The following is a 17621-nucleotide window of genomic DNA, read 5'->3' as shown; positions in this document are numbered from 1 at the left end:
GTATAGTTGTCTCTTCCTAAACATTTTAATAGCAGTAGAACTTTTAAATTTTTTGCATTTGAAAACTAAAAATTCAATGTCTAAATTGATTATAGTAGACTTAAAATTAATTAAAACCTCACTTAAGACACTCACACAATGACACAAAGATACTCACACAGACTCTTACTTATTCACACTGACTCTCACACAAACACTCACTCTTATTAACACTCACATGCACACACACTTTCTTACTTATACACACACAATCTCACACAGACTCTCACTCACAGATACACTCACTCACTCACATACACACAGTCTCTTACCTACACACATGCTCTCTTTCTGACACACTCACGCTCTCACATAAACTCGCACTCTCGCATGCGCACATACAAGCTCAAACACTTCCTCATTCACACTCGCACAGGTTCTGTAAACATTTTGGATGCCACTATTGTCCTTTTGTTGGTAAACTAGTTTAGTATATGAATACGTGTATAATGTGTTCACAGCTTGATTTGTTTCTGTCTTAATTTACAGGGAAATGAATAAGAGGCAGACATATGAGCAAGCCAATAAAGTGTTTGATAAGGCAATGAAGCTTGAACAGGAATTTGGAGAATTTTTCACAGGTAATTATTTTTTTTTTTTGACAGCATTACTTACACTGATCAAAGGAAAATTTCTTGATCCAGTTGGAGACCATTGATCCACACACACAGAATATATATAAATAACTTATTAATATTTAACGCAATTGTTCATCAGTGTCCTTCACTTCATCTGACTGTGGTTATGGCTCATTTGAGTATTTGCCTAAATCTACACCTTATGTCATTTATAATATGATGGGTACATTTCTTAATCAGTTTTCTAGACAGTTGACCCACACACACACACAGAGAAGCTACAAAACATACTGATTGTTAACAAAACTACTTAACCTGCTTGTATTTTTCTTTGCAGCCATAGTCCAGGGTGACTCACTAGAAGAGATCTACAATAAAATCAAACTGATCATTGAGGAGCAGTCAGGCCCGTACATCTGGATCCCATCCTCAGAAAAACTCTGAGCTTGCAGCCACCACTCCTCTGCACGTGTGCGGAGTCCTATCCCAACCCCAGCCCTGCTCCATCCCAAGTCCTCTCCTTCCCTTTTTACTGATATGTTTCATATCAAGTTTTAGTGTCATCATTATGTTACTCTCAAATGAAAAGAAGTCTTATCACCATTACTGTGACTGTGCACACCCTTGCATGAGTTTCTCAGCAAATCCATTCAAGACTGGAAATGCCGTTCCAAATGAATTTTTTGTCATGTTAAACAAAAAGGGAAAACGAATGAATCCTTTGTGTGTTTGGGTGGACTTGGGAGGAGAACGCCTCAAGACGAAAGAGTGGGGTCTGGGATTTTGAGAATTCGTTGGACATGGAGGCTGGAAAGCTGGAACCCTGTATATGTTCCTTGTTACATTATAAAGAAACGGATACAAGATACTGAGCGAAGACCAAGGTTTTCTACAAGGACTAAACACAGATCAAACCTGTTGAAGGTACTGTTCATAGAGTCATTGATCATGTTTATAGAAATTTAGTGGAAACACTTGGAAAACTGGTGATCTTCAGTAATCACAAGGCAGTTTGCTACCTAATCGACTGCCGCTGCCAGCGTGCGTGGCGTAGTTGGTAGAGGATGCCATGGAAGGCAGAACAAATGGAAAATGGAGTATGAATCTATACATTTATATTACTGAAATCACATGGTAAATAAAAATCCTATGGAGCGATTTTACTACATAATATTAAATACTACGGTACACATTTTACACACTAGAATTGTCTACTTGGAGGGCTGTTAGTTTCATTTTACTTGTCTTTGTTTTGTTTCTTTTTTTTTTTTTTTATAGTTCTCTCTGTGGTTTTTAGCTGCTCTGTATTAAAATATGGGGGTAGAGGGGTGTAACTGGGCTCTCTGCAAAACACCAAACTGCCTTACAATTAATAAAAATTATGTAGAATTTCAGTCATTTTGGGGGGAACCTACAAATTACTCAACAGATCAGTGCTTAATGGAAGACTTAAACAGTTCACTGTTCTTTGAGTTTCCTGCTACTATTGGAGGCCTAACTTGAGTGCAATAGACATAAGTGTCTTACCTCTTTGAATACCTTTTTTTTTTCCTCATTACTTTTGTCTTAAGTGACTGATTTCTGAATTCCAATTTTGGCAGCCAAGGCTCCCCTGATGATGTTGAGCAGCAGACAGCCCATTTGCACTTTCTCTGCCTTCCAAGACTCTTTTCTTCGAACTGAACGGCAACATGGTACTGTCCTGTAAGCTGCCTGGAGAGGCAGCCTTAAAACGGGTAGAATCAAGACAATAATTGTATTGGATGTTCTTCTAAATATTAAAGAGTCGATAGAGCCTGAATAGGCATAATTTCCCCAGAACTCAAAGATGTTTTGATTAAACCTGTCACTTGTAAACGGTTTTAAATATTTTCTTTTCTTTTCTTTGTGGGCTGACGTTTCTCTACTGTGCTGAACCTTGTGCCAGGGCGTGAGCTTGGAAAGCTCAAGAATCCCATGTTTGGATAAAGTCCTTGAGCAGCTGAACGGCAGTAATCATATTGCGATGGAAAACAATACCTGACAATAGGATATTCACTTAAACTTTTCACCAAGCACCTAAACAAGCTATCACAAATACTTTAGGTATTTGCTAAAATAAATGTCTTCTCTGTTTTGACATACTTTGTGGAGCACTACACTTGTAGTGACTCTCCTGTGCACACACAGATTAAGCAGAAGAGGAAAAGCCCAAATGCAGTGCTTATACTTACCTCTGTGGAGGCTCCATACGATGCGTAGGAAGGGACCGTGTGCTGACTCACTGGTACAGGATTACTGCGGTCCCCCAAAACTTCCAAGATGACTTTTTTCCCTTTTCGCTCTGAAGAGGATGAAGGTTTCCTAATGCTGGATGTATTGGAGCCAGACCAGCGTTTTCTTCTGTGCCCACGGGATGTGATGAAATTGCTATGCTCTCTACATCCCAGCTCCTGTTTCTGCAGGCATTTTCTGAGCAGGTGTGCCCACCTGCCAGACATCTCCACTAAACCAGCTGTCATACCTGTGTCAAAACCAGAGTTCAGGGAATAATCGAAGGGAACAGAGCCATTTATAAACTGCTTACAGACTGTTTCAAAGGGTGTCATAGCTGTAAAATGTAAATATCCCCCTCACTTGTGCTTCATGCATGTGGGAAACAAATGGGACAAATGTTTTATAGCTCACAAATGTCAGGTAAGTAAACTTTGAATTATTCTGAGATTAATTTCCATACAAATGTGCCGTAATGTGGGTATTTCTCTATAGACAAAAATCTTCAGCTGCCTATCAGAACACATTTTCTAGTCAGTTGGGAAATGACTCCCAAAAATTAGGGCCTGTCTACTTGTGATATCTTGTGGAACTTGTCTGAGTGTATAGATTAAAACAATTGTACAAAAATAAAAAAAGATATATCAACATGCGCGCATATATATATATATATATATATATATATATAGTAAAAAGATGCAGGGCAGCAACCTGTAGAGACATAAAGTTAACCAGGAGCATAACAAACTCATTTAGTGTAGAAATGGTCCTCTCTGGTGTCAAGTGGAAAAAAAAAACACAGCTGACTGTTAATGTGTCTGATGTCAGTCAGCCATGTCAGTAAAGCCCAAAGAATTTTCATTCATTGTACTCTTTCTATTGAGGTTATCGAATCATCCACTGAATCTGAATGGTTCCCAGTGTGTTGATGAGGGTGTCTATTCCCTAGAGAAGTGATGAAATAAACTTGTTGACGGGTGGGGCACAGGGGTTCTGGTTTGTCGTTTTGGGTGATGATTAGTTGTTGATGTGAAAGCACATGTGCAGTAAGTGCTTGCAAATATGAACTGATTGTACAGTGGTGTCCTCCCTGTGAATACAAATGGTAGAAATCTATCAGGACACAAGGAAAATAAGTCTTATATCCTGGTCAGGAGGGAACACAGTCCTAGATTTTTTTTGTTTATTATATTTTATTTATATTTTTTTCTTTTTGTTTCTTTTTTTGGACTGGACAAGAGTTTATTTGTTTGGAAATAATAAAATCTGTGGTTCTGTTAAGATTGAATGGGTTATTTTTTATCAGTAAAGTGATATTAGAATTTGGCAAAACCACAAACTACAAAAATAGAACTGAACAGCAAAAAACTTACATTTTCTAGTGTTACAGAAATGTCACCTACTGAACTCAAAAACAACATAAGCCTAAAAAGATGTTTATTCCTCCATTATGATACTCTTCTTGGCTTTGTCCAACCTGTCCAGCACCTCACTATACAGACCAGTCATCTGAAAAGATAACATATTTCTCTGCTATCATGTCTTTCCTAGCAAATGCACATTGTATTCAGTGTACTGATATAATAGATATAAAGTGATTTTTACAAAGCTCACAACTTATGCAGTTCTAAACCATACCCAACTAAATCTAGCCTACTCTAAACTACATCCAACTACAGTATGTCACTAGGTAAAACCTAGCTAAGTAAAACCAGAATACAGGCAATACAAATATAAGAAACACTATCTAGACCATCCTATGTTGGAATACTGAAGCCTGTTTTTGTTTATAGCTTCAGAGATCTCCATCTGCCCCTCCCGCACACACCATGAACTCATCCGCCCTCATTACCTGAGTGTGATAGCTCTCCTGCAAAGAGCCCAGGTGGCGCAGGAACCTCATCCCCAAGCCGCACCATTTCTCTGCTTCAGGGTACTGAGCCAGACTGTACAGCAGGATCCCTGTGTTCCACGCTCGTGTCAAAAGCCACAGGACCTCCAGTTCGGGAAAGTCTTCTGGCTGAGAAAAAAAAGAAAAAGAATGACATAATGTGACTAAAATTAGCTAATTCATCACCAACAATTTAAAAATAAAGGTTTAGAGAGGTGTCTAGAGAAACACCTTTTCAAATGTAATTATAAACAATACATACAATTATTATATTTTCATTTGTTTCTATATTGGCTAAAGTAAAATAGCCATGTAAATTCACATTTTAATATGTTGGTTCAAAATAGCTTCACCAGTTCTGTTTCTTTTAAACCAGTTTAAAAGGCCATAGCTACAAAGATTTTCAATTAGGCATTCAAATTGGCAGGAAGGGCTTGGTGAATAGAGCATCTGGTAAGTGAAGTGCAGCTAAAAGCCCATTGACAGAAACAGGAGATTCTTTCAGAGATGGGGATAATTGCACGGCTTAGCTACACTAGGTCATGTGTGACGAATGGCTGCTGGCTGAGTCACGCTAGCCAACTTACTGTGGCGGCAATGATGGACAAGGCTTCTTCATAGTAACCCCACACTTCCTCTAACACGCGGGGTTCCACTTCACACACTCCACTGGGCAGAGACAGCTGGATAAGACTGTGTAGGCAGTTGCTGTAGGGAGCACACATGAAAAAAGAAATTATATAAATAAGCTCTAATGTGTTGTACTTATTGGAAATATGTTCACATCTGACAACAGGATAATACAATTGTGCAAGTGTAGCAGACCTGGCAGCAAATAAAAGGATCAGCATTAGATTAGCAAAAAAATATATATATTGGTTAAAAATCACTTAGAATTTATTGTATTAAATTACCACAGTATTCTGTTAATAATCATAATTAAAATCATGATATTTTTTTTCAATGCTGGAACTTCCCTGTGGCTCAGCAGCAAAATCAACTTCAGTGACAACCTGGAAACTGGCCAAACATATGATCAAACAATATGTGTATTAGGAGGTGTGTTAGGTGTATTAGGTTGTGTGCCCGCTATGCAAAATATATACATGTTGGCAGGTCTGGTGTAGCATAAATGTTACCTGCAACGTGACAAGTCTGCATGTGGGCCTTGTCTGTGCAGAGAAAGGGCGATCCTCAAAGCTTTTTTACACAGCCCTGGGAAATGGGCAGGAGGTTCCATAGCTAATGCTAGACACACACAAAAGTTTCTCATATTTATACAGATATATGTCAGATTATTTACAAATACTTAATATACTGATTTCAAGTAGCTACTTGTATCTCTGAACATCTTACCTGCAATTGTCTCCAGCATTTTGGTGTCAATGTTATCAAGCTCCAGAACACACTCGAGCACAGACTCCAGCTTGGAGTCATTCAGCTTGGCCCGAGCCTCAAACTCATACAAGAGTAACAAGGTTTCGGTTGGATCTTTAGAAGATTCACCTACAATAAAATGAACAATTGTAGAATATATAAGAAGAAATGATTCACTTTTACACCTGTACCTATAGTGGTAAGCCTCACAAGCCATGAGTCAGGAACTAATATCTTGTCCATGATCTTTGCATAGTCCTGTGGAAGCTAAAGAACACTGTGCTTCCCTGTTGGTTATGCACATGGGGCCTATTGCACAGATAATTCTAACCAAACACTACTACACCACAAACATCACTGCCCCCCCTCTTCTGTGGGTGACAAAGCCTTCTTGACAAAGACATATTACCACTACACATTTGACACTGTGGATTAGACACCTCAAAATGTATATAGTTGTGTGGGCGTTTTAAAGCCCTCCCCTGAAGTAACACATCATGATCAATTTACACACTGCTATGCTGTGATTCTGGCATGTCAGTGTACATATAAATGGAAGGTACCTGTAGTTTTTAAAGCTCTCCATACTTCCCAGCAGATCTGAATGTGTTCTAAAGCTTGAGTCAGGATTTCAGTCTGAAATCCAAAGAAGATTAAGCAAATGACACACGGCACCCTCTACTGGACAGTTTTGTTAACAACAATGACTAAAAAGTGAGATTGTACTGAAATAAAATTGATTGAATGCAAGTTTATTTAGAAGAGAAATACATTTATTTTACTTGGTATTTGAAACATTACAACTGACATAAAAACTTTGATATCAAATCAAAGCCCATGTGTTTGTCCATTTTGTGTGTTTTTTTGTCCAATTTGACTTTAAATGGATAGCTGATTTATTACAGCAGAGGTACAGACAATCAGTTTTGCTAGTTCAAAACCAGCCATCAGCTTATGTCTTTAACTAAGGAGAAGACAAGGGGGAAGAAACTCAGAACTTTAGGCTGGACAGCTTTAGCTTTTCAGAAAGGAAAGATAACAGAGTTAAAAGAAGGAAATTGGGAGGTTGAGGGTTGTAAAAACTCATAATGAGTTTAAAAAAAGTCCAGGGGATTTATAGGATGTTAGATTGGAAAGGAGAGGTGCTTTAAGCATGCTCCTCCTCCCAAAATTGTATTATTTCATAACAACATTAAACTCTACATCTGAACAAACAGACGTCAGCTACGCTCTGATTTCTTTAGAATTAAAAATTAGCAGCCAGACTGGCCCTTTGCTGGTAAATAATACACCTCTGCATTAGAATGTTGAGTAAATAGATGAATCAATAAAACCAAAAGGTGCTAATTATTTTCACAGTAGTTTTGGAGTGAATTTTAAATGGTTGTTTTACCTGTTGTTCAGACTGAGGAGACATCCTGCAGATCTCCAGACTGGCAGCAGCAGCCATTAGCAAACATGTTTTCTGACCCATCAACACACCTCTGCCTGGGGCACAGAGCCGTGACAGCTGTTTTTCACCAAGAGCAAAAATAAGAATGTTCTTTTTTTAAGTAAAGTGTTTGATGAAAACAAATGTTTGCACATAACAAGCAACACTTACTGTTCCAAAAATCTACTGATCAAGAAATAAAGATGCACTTACCTGGTAGGAGAGGACAAAAAAATCCCTCATTCTAACAGGGCTACTCTCACACAGCAGGGCTGTGTTCCACGCTAACAATGTAACAGAAATATGAGGCAAAATTACATTACATTACATTACATTACATTATAAAAGAACAGAACAACACAATTACACAGTCTGTACATCCATCCATCTATCCATCCATCCATCCATCTTTTTGTGTGCTTCTTTGTGGTCAGGGTCCTGGTCAGTCCAGAACCTGCACTCATTAGGCCCTAGGCCAGACACACATTGTTGCTAAATCACAGTAAAATTGCACCTATCCTCCTGAACCAGTTGGCCTCCTCAGAACACTGGTCAGCTCCATGGCCAGGAACTTGCATGAGGTGGGACACATTCTGAAGTGCTGTACAACCAAACACAAAGAACAGTTCTCTTAAAGTTTTTCCTTACATACAAATCAATGCATACATTAGGGCATCAGATCACAGGCAATTAAGGCTCCACAGAAACTCACCATTGTGAGAGCAGCATGTAGGGAGGGGCATGACATTGCAAATATTGTTTTTTCTTTGTTATACATTGGGATATAAAAAAATTCAGGATTTTTTCAACAAAAGTCAGTGACCTAACATGTCATGATACTAATAATCCACTTCCACATGCATTGTTAATAAAAATATAGGGCATATATGCTGGGCCTTTTGGTAAACATGTCTAAAAAAAGAATAGTATAAACCTAGTATTAACTGCATTCAGTAGCAAAGAAATGACATATATTGCGATGTCATTTGGGCATGTGCACACTGAAAAATTGTTAATAGGATATATTGTGCAGCCCTTGTACATGACATGCGATGGTCCTATTCAACATATATCACACTTACCCATCTTTAGATATGACAGGAGAACATCTAAACTGGTATCCCTGTTAAAAGAAAAAAATGTCAACTTATCAACAAGTAGAATCGCAAAGACAAATTACATTCATTACAAACAATGAAAAAAGATGTAGTAGCAAATTTCAGTCACAGGACTACAGCACTGATCCACTAACCTCTTTTCTCCCTGTGCCATTTCTATTGTTGATAGCACAAGTCGAACTAAACACCTAAAAAAGAACAAACAGTGGTTTGAACCACACCGTGATTTCAGAGCACTGAAATTCTCAGATTCTCTCACTGTCAGCACAGACACAATGCTTTCACACTCTGACATTAGCATATGCAAGAACCGGGTCAAGGTTAGACATTTCAGACTTGGAAGATTTGTTTATGTGTATTGTGTGACAAACCTGAGGGCAGTGAGCACTTGTGCTACATCTTGTGAGTGTTCACACAGGCTCTCCAGGGCTTTCATGGCGGTCTCCTGTTGCTCATTCTGCAGTGAACAAAGACTGCTAAAGATACTGGAAAAAACTTTTTTTAACAAAGGGGGCCAATGGTAGAAAATGGTCTCTCACAATATTTACCTTACTGATATATTGTACATTATATTGACTAGGGCTGTGTAATATGACCAAAACGGAATATGTCAATATAGTCCACTTCATATCCTGAAAACGAGATCTATTACGATATAGCACATTAACATATTCGTCATGGAGATGTTGCACGCCTATGTTGCACAGCATTTGATGTGAAAGGTATAAAGCAGCCATCGTCCAGTGCGATGCACTCAACTTTCCGCCTTCGTGCATCACCTAGGCAACAAAAAGGCTGTTGTATTTTGCAACAACATAGATAATAGAGCATAATAATAAACCGTAGATGTTTTTTTTTTTTGTCACACGAAATATATCAGTATATAGTCATATCACACAGCCCTAATACGGACATGACCTCAATATTTACTGCTGAAGTCAATATTGCTCTTTGTTTTTACTAAGCAAGAATTGTCTTTACGTCAAGGACAAGAAATTATTGTAAAATGACAAAAATTGCTTATAATTTCTGGGACATATATCATCCAAAATTGGTAGACCGCAACAGTAACAGTAGTTAGAAGTGGTACAGTAACTGTGGGTATACAACAGATTTACACCCCATATAATTACTAACCTCTAAGGCAATCTGAGCTGCCAAGCTGAGAATGTTGGCTGCTGCATTTTCAGTCACAAGAATCGTGTCCTCAGTGGTCACAGGTGACTGGGCCAGAACACTTATCTCTCTCACAGCCTCAGCAGCTGGAAGGCACAGTTAAATATTCAAATGAAACTGTTTTTTTTTTTAAGTGTCATATACATTATAATAAATATACAGTACCCATCTGAAGACTGCATACACCTCTCTCATTCAATAGGTTTTCTTTATTTTCATGATTTTGTGATACATTGTAATGTTAATATTGAAGACTATGTGAAGTTTTGAGGACAGATCTGCACACTCTTGGTATTTTCTCATGTCGGTAAAGTCACCTGGGATGGTTTTCTCAGCGTCTTGAAGGAGTTCCTGGAGGTGCTGAACAATAGTTGCTGCTTTTTCCTCATGCTGTGCTTCAGCTCCTCCCAATTAAATCACCTCTAATCACCATCTTAGTTGGGTTTAGGTAGGGGAATTGTGAAGGACAAACACTGTTTTTGTTGTCTACGCAATTTAATATGTGGCCATTCATTTTTTAAATGTCTTCAATATTAATTTACCAATGTAAAAAAAAAAAAAAGAAATAAACAAACTACATGAATGAAAAGGTGTATCCAAACTTTTGACTGGTACAGTATATGACAATAATAACATACCCTTCTCTACATTTTTCTCCAGAACAGCAATCTTGTAGATACTAAAATGTGTGAAGATGTTGTTTGGATCGCTATTGGCAGCATCCGAAATTGCTTCCTTTGCCTGCAACAAAGATACTCTCTGCATATGTTAACTCAGAAGCAAAGATATTTAATATCACTTATTATAGAATAATGGCCAAATCTTACTTTATCAAGCTGCTGTAAGTGAAGAAAGCAGGAAGCTCGATTCCTTTGCAATTTTGCCAGGTTTTGATCGAGTTGTCCAGCCTTATAAAAACTTAGTGAGTAGTTGTACCACTGCAGAGCCTCTGAGTAGTTTTTAGCCTGAGCAGAAAAAATATATGAATGCTAGACATGGACCCATCAGTGTTTTTGGGGCCTATTCCGATCGTCTATCAGGTTGATCAGTTGATCACTGATACGATCTTGGGTGGGGCTAAATGCCACATAGATGCCAAGCAAACTTGGTAAAACTTCTTATTACGGTCACCTCTAAGTAAACATTGGTAATCCAAGCTGACTGTGAATAAATGGAAGTGCTTTACTCAACAAAATAAACAAATTTCATGAGATATGTGTGTAAATAGTTTTATTTTTACTTTGACTCCAACACTGCAGAAACAGTTATACCAACATCAGCTGCCTCACTGACTGTTTTATTGAGTCATATTTCTGCTTAAAATACCATGTAATAACAATAACAGTAATAATCTAATAATATCAGTTTCATTTAAGACAGTCTGTGAATCCCCGTAAAGAACTGCATTGTGGAGATTAAAGTGGAAACATCAGAAAATTGCTGCTTTTCCAGCACTAAAGTACACTTTGATTTCTTTAGTTTTCTGACTGCTGCTGGGAGAGGAACTGCAGCTTCCTGTGACAGCTCCAAGTGAGTCACAGCACAACCTCCAGCAACTCCCGAATCAGCGAAATCAGAGAAATATCGGTCGATACGGATAAATAGCCAATTAATTGGTCCATCCATTTCTTATTAATACGGTTTATGAAAAAATATTATTAATCAAAAAAAAAAAAAAACATGGCTGCACATACCTCAAAGTTTTTCGAAGCTTTATCCCACAAAAGGAGATGCAGGGAATTCAGATTGTGTTGTGATAACTGTCTGCCTGAATAATGACCTAAATAGAAATTAGATGAGTAGGTATACTAAATTATTTTAACTGTTATTGTATGTAACTAAACGACAAATTAATCAGCAAAGGACCTCTAACTTATAGTGTCAGTCCAACTTAGCTGAGGTTAGCACACAGAAACGACATCTAGCCTGTACTTTAATTGGCAGTACCTGTGATTGCATCCTCAATTTTCTGCTTGCCTAGCAGCTCTTTGCCTTTCTGCAGAAGCAGCTCAATATGCAACAGGAGTACCGAGCCCAGCTCAGGAGATGACTCAAAATGCTGACACATCCTCTTCAGGAAGTCAAAGGCCAGGGTTTCTCTGTGAACACATGGTGATCTTTCCTAGCACCTCATTATGAGGATGACATGCAAAACTGAAAGCATTAAAATGATGTGTACATGGAAAAATTTAGTTATGAGAGTTTTTACCTGTCCTCTGCCATTAGCAGTTTTGCTGTGCTCAGACATACATCCAGAACAACATCAGAGTCGAGTAGCTCAGTTAATCCTAACGGACAGCAAGAGAAAATAGCAGTAATAATGATGAAGAACAGAAAAAAACAGGTGCTGCAAAAAAGAACACAAACTTTACACTCACCAGATTTGACCACTTCATCTGATGCTTTACTCTTTACTAAAATACGGATTTTTAGATAAAGGCCAGATGGGTGAAAGAATTCCTGAAAAAAACAAAGGAAAACCAAATGTTACCTCAATCTTTGCACAGATGGTTTACTTACAGACTGTAAATATACAGACTCTGCGATTACTGTAACTTGCCTCCTGGAAATTTATGTTCACAGAAAGTTAAACTGCAACCCTAATTGGCCATCTAGCACAATGTACATTTTTTTTTTTTTATAACTTTTATTAGCTGGATGTATTTTTTTTTACCAAGGACGATGGCTTGCTAATAACCATTAGGCCAATCAACACAAAACAAATATTATCTCTAGAAAATATATGCTGTTTCGAAAAACCATACCTTATTAGCCAGGCTCACAGCATGAAGAGCTTTCTCCTGGTACTTCTGACAGTCTAATTCCAAATAGACAGTAGCAAGGAGTCTCAAGACTTTGGCCTAAAAAGAGAAAATATTGCAATTATCCCATAATTAGTTTCAATGACAATTTGAACTGAACAGCAAATAGAGCTTACTTGCATTTCTGGCCCAGGGGAGTACTTGGGATTCATCTTCCCTATGTCATAGCTCTGACTAAAACAAAACACAGCAAATTAGTGTATGAGCCTGACCATTTTTATAATTCATGACAAGCAAATATTTTTGTATTGCGCAGATTCATATCAAAGTAAATAAAGACACTACTACTAACGACAATAGGAACACACAGATAAGAGGCTGCTGCTTGCTAAAATGAACCATGTGGGGATGGGAAGGGACACACACATTGCTTTTTCTATGGTTACTGATCAAAGTTGCAAATGTACGGTACAGGATAACATAAGTCTCACCTGAGCCAAAAAGAGCTTTCTTCAAGCTTCTTTTGATTATATGTTTCCACTCCGAAGTTGTAGCAGATGAGAGACAAATAGCCAGTCTAAAAGAAATTAAGCTGCTTTAATTACTGTAAAACAATTATTCGTACAAATAAAAACGCAAAGACAAAACGCAAACAAGAAATAATAACATGAAAATAAATCGTATACCTCCTTAGGAAGCCTAAGAAGCATCTCTTTACACCGCTGCATGCAGGACACTGCCTCCTGGTGATTCTCTTGAGCAACTGCCTAAAAGTCAGTCACGCCAAGTGCATTTATGTAAAATATATTCTAAATGTATTATAATATTATTTTAAATTGTTTGCTAGGATTATTACAACTCCAGTCATTCTCTACTACTAAATGCATTACATATAAGCACCATCTTACAGATTCTGCTTGATAAGAGAGAACACGCAGAAGATCTTTCTCTACATCTCCTTTCGGTGTGTTGGTATCAGAAACACCAGCTCCATGGGATGTTAGTCTGCAGTAAAGAGTCTCCAGACTCTGTGAAATCATACAAAACATTTATTATTACTGTACTGGAGGTTATATTTAGGTCAACAACAAACTCAAATCAAAATACAATCAAACCAGATTGTTCTATTAATTTAATTGCACTGTTTCACAAGAAAAAATAATTTGTGCAATGTCATTGTCTGACAATATTCTATATATCTATATCTTTATATCTATATCTATATAGTTGACATGAAGTTCACACTTACACTGACTGCAAGTTTTAAAAAGTCATCGGCAAGCTTAGGGTTTTTACAATCAAGCCATGTTCTCCCTGTCTTACTGGCCATCTGCGACACATAAAAATACAACACACACACACACACACCATAAAGAACTAGCTGAAGTGCAGTGGAAATGTTGCATTAAAAAATTAGACTAAACTAAAAGGAAATATAATTAGTGTTTTCAGAAAAAGTTCTGAATTTCAAAAATAATATTAAATGAAGTGAGAACACAGACAAACCATAATCTGTTTGCGAATAACATTCTCAGGTGGTTCCTCGGTTTCACACACATACAGGAGTTTGCAGGCCACAAGACGCACTGAATCACACAAAATATATCATAACATGTAAGGTAAAATGTCATTAAAGCATCTGTAAACTTACAGAAATAAAGACTGCCTGTAAGAAAATAACATGACATTTTTATAAAACAAAAACCTTTGGCTTTTTGTTGCTCACTAATAACAGAACCAATATTTTTGGTCACAGCCCAGTTCCACAACTGAATAGCACATTCTTCAACCTGCAAATAAAAAACATGTTTATTATTTTTGTTTTGAGCTACTTTCTAAAAATGAGAAACAAGATAATCATGTCCCATTGGGGTCTGTGTAAGGTTTATCAATTTATCAATTTTCAGATTTTTTTATACATGTTTTTCCAATTATCTAGTTTTTCATTCACAGTCAGCATTTCAGCTGAAAAAAACGTTATTGTTCTTCTAATTGTTTTTTTTTTGCCCTATTTTGGTACATAAGTAGGTTGGATTACAGCATCAGACTGGGGGGGGGGATACCAGTAAAACCCCATCTCTATAAGTTAATGTCAGAGAAGATAACAATGTACTTTTTATTAAAAATGCCTTTCTGTTCTTACATATTGTGGTAAACTGTGCCATATCCAGTAATTTGGTAACCTTTATCTCTTTATATTTCACAAGACATCATAACTTACTTCAAATTATTGTCGATATAAAGTCCACTTTTAAAATTCCGTGGATTTTCAGCTTTAGACTTATGATCTAGCTAAATAAAATTTGTTCTCAAATAGACCGGCACCTCTGTATCTTGAATTTTAGTGGGTTTCTCAAGCGACTGAACTTTTTCAAACAGCGTCTCAATCAAGTCGTTCACACTGTCATCACTCTGTCTGTTAAGAAGACTCTCTGCCAGACCTAAGAGAGAAAAACAGATTATATTGTTGGTAGTTAGGTAGTTCATACAGCACGACATGTTTGGCTGTTTATTTTGGTTGAATTGAGTTGTCTACATTACCAATGTAACTATAATTGGTTTCTCTAGTCATAGCTTATATATTGTGGTAGGTTTACTAATGATTACTACATAACTAAGTAACTAACTTTATGTACCTTAATGTAGCTAGCTACATTTGAAGGCAAACACTTTTTTCCAGCCTTTTTCTTTTACTGGAATAATATTTAAGCGTGGGTTAACTCTACATTAATTTAAGTAGTTCGCTATCTAGTAATTGCTCCACCACTAGTACAAAGTAGCTAAGTCAAGATAACTAGTTAGCTGACTAACAAATCCTTCAGCACAAGTTAGATGGTAAGCTAGCTAGTAATTCCTTCACCACTAGTTAAAACAAGTCAGTTAGCTTTTTTCCAAGTTAGAGGCCTCAAGGGATGCTTTTTAATTTTACTGTAATAATTTTCTTTATCGTTTAGCGTGGGTATCTGTACTTTAACTTAAGTAGTTTTCTAGTTAGTGATTCCTCCAACACTAGTTAAAAGTAGATTAGTTAAGGTAACTAGTAAGATAGCTAACTAGTAAGTTAGCTAATTCCTCCACCACAAATTAGTTGGCAAGCTTGCACTTCCTCCACCACTAGTTAAAATTGTCAATTAGCAAACTAGCTAGCAATTCTTCCACCACTATTTAAAACAAAGTTGGTTAGCTACGTATTTCTCCACTGCTATACAAAACTAAACTAGTACTTTAAAACTAAAAAGTGAACTAGTTAACCTAGCTAGTAATTTTTTTTACCAATAGTTAAAACAGTCAGTTAATGCTAGCTAGATAAAAGTCGTATTTCCTCCACCAACAGTTAAATTTAATCAGTTGGATAGAAATTCCTCGACCACTAGTTAAAACAAAGTTACTAAGCTAGGAATTTCCCCACCACTAGTTAAAACTAAGTTAGTTAACCTAGCTATTAATTTATCCACCACTAATTAAAATTGTCAGTTAATGCTTGCCAGTAATTCATCCACCAATAGTTAGTTAAATTTAATTTTACTTAAAATTGTCAGTTAGGGCTAGCTAGCTAAAGCTAGTAAGTTATTTCCTCCGCCAATAGTTAAATTTAAGTCAGATAGCTAGTAGTTAATTCCTCAACCACTAGTTACAACAAAGTTAGTTAGCTAAGAATTTCCAGACCACTAGTTAAAATTAAGTTAGTTAACCCAGTTAGTAATTCCTCCACCGCTAGTTATAATTGTCAGTGAATGTTAGCTAGCTAGAAATTCATCTACCACTAATTAAAACTAAAGTTAAGTTAGATATCCAGGAATTTCTTCACCACTAGTTAAAATTATTATCAACCAATAGATAACTTAGTGTAATTTAGGTCAGTTACTAGTTAGCTAAGCTAGGCTAGCTAGTAATTTCTGGACCAATAGGTTAGTTAACTACCTAGCTAGATAGTATTTCCACCACCAATAGTTAAATTTAATTCAGATAGCTAGTAGTTAATTCCTCAACCACTATTTAAAACAAAGTTAGTTAGCTAGGAATTTTCCCACCACTAGTTAAAACCAAGTTAGTTAACCTAGCTATTAATTTATCCACCACTAATTAGAATTGTCAGTTAATGCTTGCCAGTAATTGATCCACCAATTTTCAGTTAATGCTAGCTATCTATTAAACCTAGTAAGTTATTTCCTCCACCTATAGTTAAATTTAAGTCAGATAGCTAGTAGTTAATTCCACTAGTTAAAATTAAGTTAGTTAACCCAGTTAGTAATTCCACCACTAGTTACAATTGTCAGTGAATGTTAGCTAGCTAGTAATTTATCTACCACTAATTAAAACTGAGGTTAAGTTAGATATCCAGGAATTTCTTCACCACTAGTTAAAATTATTATCAACCAATAGATAACTTAGTGTAATTTAGGTCAGTTACTAGCTAGCTAAGCTAGGCTAGCTAGTAATTTCTGGACCAATAGGGTTAGTTTACTACGTTACCTAGCTAGATAGTATTTCCACCACCAATAGTTAAGTCAGATAGCTAGCTAGCTAAGTTAGTTATTCTTTGCTAGTTAAAACTAAGTTAGTCAGCTAAAGAAATAAAACACAAGAACTACATAGTTAGTAAGTTAGCTCTAAATTTCTCCACCACTAGTTAAAATTAAGCCAGTTAGGTTAACTAGAATTAGCTAGCTAGCTAGCGGCTAACAAGCTAACGCTAACTCACAATAATTACCTCAGATAAGCAAACGGGGATTTTAGTCTTTTGAAGACAATTCTTACCTTTCACATTAATAAGAACGTCCTCCATCTCAGTTTTACAATGTTTATACCTTTATAACATGTATTTGAACCCAGGCAACCTCGTATCTATACTGTTTTTAGGACAAAACCTCGTTAAAATCCCGTCTTCTCTCACAAAAACTCACACAACTAATCAGCTAACGTGTTGCGCGAGCCTAAAGGGACAGTGAAGACATAAAGCCTGTAACGTTAGAATTATAAAGACAGGGTTTTTTT

At 36.8% G+C, this 17621-nt stretch overlaps 2 protein-coding genes across 12 annotated transcripts in view; one reads left to right on the top strand and one right to left on the bottom strand.

Annotated features, from left to right (window-relative positions):
* dlg3 (discs, large homolog 3 (Drosophila)) overlaps nt 1-2431 on the top strand; it is a 171051-nt gene extending 168620 nt beyond the window's left edge. For all 10 annotated transcript variants that reach the window (XM_049484440.1, XM_049484442.1, XM_049484439.1 and 7 more), the window contains 2 exons: nt 529-620; nt 955-2431. In XM_049484440.1, coding sequence (XP_049340397.1) covers nt 529-620; nt 955-1061 — 199 coding nt within the window. In that variant the 3' untranslated portion in view covers nt 1062-2431. The remainder of the gene's footprint in view (nt 1-528; nt 621-954) is intronic.
* A 1157-nt stretch (nt 2432-3588) lies between these two features.
* Nucleotides 3589-17582, bottom strand: tex11 (testis expressed 11). Of its 2 annotated transcripts, XM_022684285.2 has the most exons (29): nt 17385-17582; nt 14952-15067; nt 14332-14416; nt 14133-14212; nt 13876-13956; nt 13535-13654; nt 13313-13393; nt 13118-13203; nt 12803-12860; nt 12630-12725; nt 12243-12324; nt 12074-12152; nt 11812-11963; nt 11559-11644; nt 10692-10829; nt 10503-10605; nt 9826-9950; nt 9060-9145; nt 8823-8876; nt 8653-8693; nt 8085-8171; nt 7784-7854; nt 7532-7648; nt 6702-6774; nt 6118-6267; nt 5901-6009; nt 5349-5469; nt 4723-4890; nt 3589-4379 (listed from the first exon to the last, which is right to left on the bottom strand). In XM_022684285.2, the coding sequence occupies exons 1-29, from the start codon at nt 17410-17412 to the stop codon at nt 4308-4310; spliced, it is 2745 nt and encodes a 914-aa protein (XP_022540006.2). In that variant the 5' UTR covers nt 17413-17582; the 3' UTR covers nt 3589-4307. The 2 variants fall into 2 exon arrangements, with proteins under 2 accessions (XP_022540006.2, XP_049340401.1); XM_049484444.1 differs by lacking the exon at nt 17385-17582 and having other exon boundaries at nt 14848-14954.
* Between the last annotated feature and the right edge of the window lie 39 nt (nt 17583-17621).

Source organism: Astyanax mexicanus, chromosome 10 (assembly GCF_023375975.1).
Source record: "Astyanax mexicanus isolate ESR-SI-001 chromosome 10, AstMex3_surface, whole genome shotgun sequence".
NCBI classification, from domain to species: domain Eukaryota; kingdom Metazoa; phylum Chordata; class Actinopteri; order Characiformes; family Acestrorhamphidae; genus Astyanax; species Astyanax mexicanus.
The sequence above is the reverse complement of the archived record's forward strand: the minus strand, read 5'-3'. Positions and strand labels throughout refer to the sequence as shown.